This window comes from Rattus norvegicus, chromosome 7 (assembly GCF_036323735.1).
Source record: "Rattus norvegicus strain BN/NHsdMcwi chromosome 7, GRCr8, whole genome shotgun sequence".
NCBI classification, from domain to species: Eukaryota; Metazoa; Chordata; class Mammalia; order Rodentia; family Muridae; genus Rattus; species Rattus norvegicus.
Window position 1 is genome coordinate 55,685,597 of NC_086025.1, and position 7,650 is coordinate 55,693,246.

General features: G+C 42.3%; 1 protein-coding gene across 1 annotated transcript; it reads left to right on the forward strand.

Annotated features, from left to right (window-relative positions):
- Nucleotides 1-1,464: 1,464 nt before the first annotated feature.
- On the forward strand, nucleotides 1,465-5,930 carry Il22 (interleukin 22). Its single transcript, NM_001191988.1, has 5 exons — nucleotides 1,465-1,650; nucleotides 2,055-2,120; nucleotides 2,237-2,380; nucleotides 3,402-3,467; nucleotides 5,853-5,930. The coding sequence occupies exons 1-5, from the start codon at nucleotides 1,465-1,467 to the stop codon at nucleotides 5,928-5,930; spliced, it is 540 nt and encodes a 179-aa protein (NP_001178917.1).
- The last annotated feature ends 1,720 nt before the right edge of the window (nucleotides 5,931-7,650 follow it).

Sequence of the window (7,650 nt, forward strand, 5' to 3'; positions counted from 1 at the left end):
CTCGTACACACTCACAGGCATCTTTTTCTCCAGCCCCAATGTTGGTGCTTTTAGATTCCACCCAGAATACAGATCTGGCTTCATTCACTGCCACCTCCCTTTTGCGTCTTTCTGCTATGGCTACACCAAAAAGCCAGAGTCCTCAGACTGCTTTGACTCCTCAAGTCTGCACCTCTCAATTGAGCAAGATTCTACAGTAACTGGAGCCCCTTCTCCAGCTCCTTGACACGTTCGATCTCAATTAGCTGGAAGGAGAAAAATCTCATGAGTGATTTTCATGACTTTGCATTCTAGTCTAGATGTAGACAATTGCGTGTTATAGCCTTTCTTCCTCCCTGCTCCCACTCCTTAAAAAACTTTCCTAGTCTCGTTGTAAGGCACCATCTGGGATTCTATGTGCGCACAACGAATTCAAGTCAACATGCCACCCATCCCTGCATTTTCTACATTCTCTTCTTCAGATATCAATCTATATAACACAAGTTATCATAAGACTGTTTAAAAATAATATTCCTGGACTTGTGTTTGCACAAATAAAATTTCAGAGTGAATTAGCAAGTTGTATAATATTATTTTATTAGAGATCTATGCTTAAGATCCCGACTACATTGCTCACGACCGATATTTAAAAACTTAAATCGATCTTGGCTACGATTTTAACCTTTCTATTTGCATCTACCATAACTGTTTACTCACTTAAAAAAAGTCTCTGGGTGAGAGCGTTCTGTGGAGACGGGAGCCGTGAGGAAGGACAATGCTCTTACTTTTTAAAGCTAGGTTAGGATTCCATATATTAAAAAATGAGATATAATTATTTTAAAAATTGAAATAATCTCCAAGTTTTCATGCTTGCTCATTTGAAAGCACAGAATATAGGACATAGGTCTCCTATTTCTGGTCACTTCTACAGAGATAAGAATCTATGAAGTTGGTGGGAAAATGAGTCCGTGACCAACATGCTGACTCAGTAGCTACGGGAGATCAAAGGCTGATCTACGAGATCAGAATTTACTACGGTGAAGCCAATGTTTTCTTTGAAAACCATGTAGAGTTTAGAAGATTTCTGGGATTTGTGTGCAAAAGCACCTTCTCGGCTCTAACGGTGACGTTTTAGGGAAGACTTCACATCTCAAGGTGGGAAGGCTCGGAGGTGGCGTTTTGTGGCCTCCTGTGGTGGTTAGGTACTTCTCAGAAGGCAGGACTGGAAATTAGATAATGTCTGATGTCATAAAGTTCACAATACCAAAAAACCCTGGTGTCCCGATGGCTATAAAAGCAGCAACTCCTGCCTCTCCTATCACAAGCAGACACCTGAACAGGTAAGCACTCAGACTGGGACAGAGAATTGATCTGCTTGGGGTCAAGCTACCTGATGACCGTGTTTCCCTGATGTTTTCGCCTCTTGCTCTCTTGCTAACAGGTTCTCCTCCCAGTTATCAGTTGTTCACACTTGTGCCATCCGTGATGTCTGTCCTGAGGAAATCTATGAGCTTTTCCCTTATGGGGACTTTGGCCGCCAGCTGCCTGCTTCTCGTTGCTCTGTGGGCTCAGAAGGCAGATGCTCTGCCCATCAACTCCCAATGCAAACTTGAGGCAGCCAACTTCCAGCAGCCATACATCGTCAACCGCACCTTTATGCTGGCCAAGGAGGTATACCTGCATCTCTCTTTCTCTCCATACTACTTGGGATCCAAGTAGGCCTTGGCATTTTCTTGCAAGCACTTACAAGATCTTTAGGGGCACTGTATCTCCATAGGTCCCCACCTTTGTTTTCTCCATGTCTCTTTAGAGACTCTTTAAGGAGCAGATCTTTTTCTATTTCAAGGTCTCAGGACCTTTTTCTATTTTAGCCGTTAGGATGCATACACTGAATTTTATCTACAGAGGAGCATTTAGAACCACCCATTACTGCAATACTTGTCCTCTCTCCGTACTCTTCTGAACTCACACTCTCAATGGCTGCTCATGAGACCCACTGGGGACATACATCTCTACTTACAAGCTTTTCTTCCACCTCCACATTATCCAAGTACTTAGGGTCTTCTTTCTTCCAGGCCAGCCTTGCAGATAACAACACAGATGTCAGGCTCATCGGGGAGGAACTGTTCCGAGGAGTCAAAGTAAGTTCTTGCCGTGATGAGCACGGAGCATATCCACTGAGGGTTATCTGTGGTAGCTGCTGGCTCCTCTGGGCTGTTTTGTAATATGACTCCTGTGGTTTCTTGTCAACCTGCAGGCCAAGGATCAATGCTACTTGATGAAGCAGGTGCTCAACTTCACCCTTGAAGATGTTCTGCTCCCCCAGTCAGACAGATTCCAGCCTTACATGCAGGAGGTGGTGCCTTTCCTGACCAAGCTCAGCAGTCACCTCAGCCCCTGTGTAAGTCTTTCTCTTGACTCTATGCTCGCCTTTCTTCCTCTCCTAGTCCAGTTAGAACCTGTGTGGTCTCTCTCTCTCTCTCTCTCTCTCTCTCTCTCTCTCTCTCTCTCTCTTTCTCTCTCTCTCTCTTTCTCTCTCTCTCTCTCTGTATCTGTCTCTCTCTCTGTATCTGTCTCTCTCTGTCTCTCTCTCTCTGTATCTGTTTCTCTCTCTCTCTCTCTCTCTCTCTCTCTCTCTCTCTCTCTCTCTCACTAGAGCGAGGAGGGACTCAGCAACACCACCATCAGAGGCCACTTGAAATAGGCCACAAAGCGATCACTTTGGCTTCAGTTGAGTGATGCTTTGGCTTTGTACAAGCGAAGCCTTATTTGTTTTACCCGTGAAAAGAAAGCAACTCGAGTTCCGTATGATGAGAAGGATGTGGGGAGCTGTAAGAAAAAAGGCCTAGCTATAGAAACAGATTCATGAGCGCAAGTACTCGTGGGGAGGGGGTGGCACAGAGCAAATGTTGAAGGGGGACAGGGAGATGGAAAGGCCTTATGCTTGGGAGGTGTGCAAAGCTCACTCCTTTTCAATGTACTGGGAGGTTAAGAAAAATCAGCATGGGCGTTTGATGCCTCCAGACACCCCAAACTATGAAACATATTGATGAGGAGCGGGAAAACTGAGGGAGACCAGGCATTTTCACACGAGAAGCCTTATGTTCCTCTCTTGTGCTACACTCCCACCGTTGATGAGGTTCAGCTCAGGTTTCGTTTCTACCGTTCTTGCTACTGGTGGAAACCTCAGTAGGATTCCCCAAAGATGAGGACAGCTCTTTGGTAAGGGAGGGACCTGGATTTCAGTGTCCCAGAGAACGAAAGAGCTCACAGAATCTAGGTCACCGTGAAATCTAGGTCACTGTGGGCAAAAATGACTGAACGCCTCTATTCCAGGTGAATGGTCACGTGCTTCAGATGCTCTGAGGTTGGGCCTCAAACGGGACAAGATTCTGTTAGTGAGTCTGCTTTTTATTTTGCAGCACATCAGCGGTGATGACCAGAACATCCAGAAGAACGTAAGACAGCTGAAGGAAACAGTGCAAAAGGTACTATTGACAAGGAACAATGCCAACCATTTAATAGAAGTGGGGGTGGAATGTTTGTTTCTCTGCTTCCCAGCCCCTTCTCTTACTTTGTAACATTTTACACGATTTGTCTGTCTGGTCCTTTATTTGCTTAGCTGCCTGTGAGTCTAGCTGGGTCTATAGATCTTTCAATCTGTTTCTAAACTTGTAAGTCATAAATTCTAGAGTTAGGGGAAAACTTTGCTCAGCCAGTCCCATGAGCATGTGCTGAGGACAGCTTGTGGCAGAGCCAATGCTGGAAGGCAGTGCTCCTGAGCCCTAGCTTGGCACTTACTCAGAAGTCACGTGGAATTATTTTAGTTTGACTAATTATTTGGGAAAGCCAGTTCCCACCGACTCATATACTCTGAAGAATCACACATTGAAAACTAGAAAGCTGGACACAAACTTACTTGATGTGATTTTTGAGCTCAGTAAACTGATGCTCTGAAATGTAGCAAAACCCACCCAGAACAGCAACAGAAGACCTTGATTTGCATGTAGGATGAATGTTTAGAATCACTGGTATTCATAACTATCATCCTAATTAAAATATAGTGCCTAATAGCTACCTATTTAGGATTAAAAGCAAGAGTGGATAACCTCCCAGTTTACTTGACCTGGTTTCAATAGAGTAAAAATATCAGTCATGGGTTCATTGCAGTGTAATGGAAGTAGGAGGTGGAAATCTTTTCCTTACTTTTTACATTCATTTCTTAGTTTTTTTCCTTCACACCCTGATCAAGCCACTAGTGAGCACTTACCCACTGCAAGCTATTGTAGGACTTCACAGCAAACGACATTGTTGTGTGCCCTCTTTGGGGAGGAGAACATTAGCAGGAGGGCAAGGTCAGCAAGACAGACTCACCCTAAAGCCAGGGGCATGATTGACAGCAGTGAAAGTGATGCTCTTTGCAAGTGGGTGTGCTTAAGTACTCAGAAACAAAAAGGCTCCAGTTGATGCAGTTATCAGTAATATATCTATCTTTATTCTTTATCTCCTTCTTCCATCAAACCTAAATATTCTCTTCTTCTTGTGCGTAGTCTGATAAACATGACTGTTTTTATTTCAATGTTCATGGCTTTGAAGCTTTTCAGTGCTCTGCCAGTTCTTTTTAGAAGTTTTGTTAGCTCGACACATGGGCTTGGATGTCAGCACGCCAGAGGCACAGACTTCCGAATGCTTACACGAAAGCTTATTATTCATTTACTTTGTTTTCGGAAAGGTGAAGCATGAGTGAGAAAGATCTCACATCATGAGATGTGAGCTCTGTAGGAAAACTTTTTTTCTTAAAAGCCTATACTCTACTTTCAATCGACCTCTACTTTTACACCATGCTGCCCCATGGGAAGAGTGTTTAGGCTCTAGAAAAAGCACCAACAGGGGAAGGAATGTTATGCAGAGAAATCTGATAGGCAGGGGAAACTAGTCAGAGCTCTGGATAGCAGAGGTCGGGCTCATGGAGGAGAATGGAGGAGAGAATGAGATTAGCTACAAAGTTTCAAAGGTTTGGTAGTCTTTAAGATACAAAATAGCATGCGTGGGCATCCTAACAGAGAAAGTCTGGGAAGGCCACAGGTGAGAGGAGGGCTGCAAGGGAAAAGAGAACAGAATGTAGAGGATTTGAAAAGCTGCAAATCCTCCCTGAGAGGATTTTTCTTGGAGCAATCTAGAACAAGGGTAGTAGATTAGGTGGATGGCGGACACGTGCTTTGCTGTTTGAATTTGGGTTTTTGTTTCTCCATTGAGGTTGAGAGCTTCACCATTTTTACCTTAATGGAAGAGGAACGAAGGGATGTTATGATTCCTATCCTATGTGTACATATGTGTGTCTTTGAGTCAAGGATTTTGAGTTGAATGCTCGCCAATAGTTGATCATGGTCAGGTGGAGGGCTACATGTCAGGTCGAGCTCTAGCACTTAACATCTCCAGGTCTCTAGATGGCTTCCTGCTGCTTAGCATGGTTAGGAGTTGAGCAAACCCTTTTTCCAACCCCCACTAAAATTTACTTTTAATTGACAAATGACTGTGTAGTTTATGGGATACAGTGCGATAATTGATCTATGTATACATAGTGCAAGGTTCAACAAGGCGAATTAATAGTCCCATCAGCAGCTCCCTGGTCGTGAAATGCAAGTAATATAGATGGGTATGGTGTCCTTAGGTCAGAAAGGCATGCTTTTAAGGTCTTTGGCAAACCATATTGTGTTCATACTAAAAATCATTATGTTGATTATTAATTTTTAAGAGAAGGCTGATACTTGGTTTTGGTGCTCAGCAAGCGAATGGTGTTGTCTCTTTCCAGCTAGTACTTCCTTAGAAAGTGACACATATGCTCAAATCAGTTTGTGTTCTTATTTTCACAGCTTGGAGAGAGTGGAGAGATTAAAGCGATCGGGGAACTGGATCTGCTGTTTATGTCCCTGAGAAACGCTTGCGTCTGAGAAAGAGAAGCTAGAAAATGAGCAACCTTACCTTTCTGCCTGTTGAAAGAATAATAATATTCCTGAATGGACTTTTTTACTAAGGGAAAATGAGAAGCTAAACTCCACCATCATTAGAAGACTTCACATGAAACCTGTTTCAGTTGAAAAAGAAAATCAATGTCATGCTGTCCATGGCACCAGAGGTAGACTTGCTAGCCACAAAGATTTATTGGCAATATTTTACTGTCACTGATGATACAATAGAAAAATAATGTAATTTTAAAAAATTGTTTATTTCCACAAAGGAGATTACCTTCTCATTCCTTTAGAAAAAAGCCTATGTAACTTCCCTTCCATAACCAATATTTTATATATGTAAGTTTATTTATTATAAGTATACATTTTATTTATGTCAGTATATTAATATGGATTTATTTATAGAAACATTATCTAATATTGATATTTGAATATAAGGCAAATAATATTTATAACAATAACTATGGAAACAAGATATCTTGGGCTTCAATAAACACATGAATATTATAAATCTTCTGTCTTGTAATTTTTCTCCCTTTAACATCAATGATAGTATCATCATCGTTATCCAATCATCTTTGTGCTTGACCCATAAAAAATTAGGTAGCTATGGTATTATACTATTAAAGTTTGTTCCCAGAGGCCTCTGTGTGTGTGTGTGTGTGTGTGTGTGTGTGTGTGTGTGTGTGTGTGTTCATGCATGGGACAGCCAGAGATGGACATAAGGTGTCCTGTTCCATTACTCTCTGCCTTATTATTTAAGACAGGCTCTGTCACTGGCTCTGTAACTAGGCTGGCCACAAACTCTACTAATTCTTTGGTTTTTGTCCCTACATCGTGGAGCTTACAGCCTTGTGTGGCTGCATTCATTTTTTTTTTAAAACATGGGTGCTGGGGAATTAAACTCAGAGCTAAATACTCTTCCCTCTGAACTATCTTCCTAGCCTTGAAAAACACACATTAAAGACTTAGTTCTCAGGACAATGGCTACTGAGAGGTGGTAGGCCTTTCTACCTGGTTGGGGCTTTTCATGGCAAGTGGGTATACCCTTGAAGGAGATAATTGGATGGAAGTCCCTTCTACTTCTTCTTGCTTTTGCATCTTGGGCATGAGGTAAGTGACTGTTCAATCAATCATGTACTTACACACTATGACAGGTAGCCTGGCTACAAGCCCAGATATAGTTGACCCAGTTGGCCACGAACTGAAATCTCTGACACTATGATAGGAATAGACTTTATTCCCTTGTAAGATGATTCTGCTGATAGTTGTTGTAGCACTATAAAGCTAGCACACACACACACACACACACACACACACACACACACACAGGCACACATATGCACACACAAAGATACACATGCACACAAACATACACATGCACACACAGTACACACACAGACTCATGCACCCAGGTACACACATGTATACTCACACATACACACACTTACACACACACACACACACACATACACCATAATCTATTTTATGGAAGGAATCAGAGATATGAGGAAATGTTTTGTGACATAGCTGACTCTTGTTGGAACAAGTTTATCTGATTTGAAGGCTCTGATTCAGGATGCAATTCCAAAAGGGAAAAAAATGTTGGCTATGTTCCACTTACACTATTAGCTGTTTATGGATAAAACAGAGAAGTGATGTTGAAGGAGAGATACATGTAGCCTGGCTTGTGGAAAGTGAA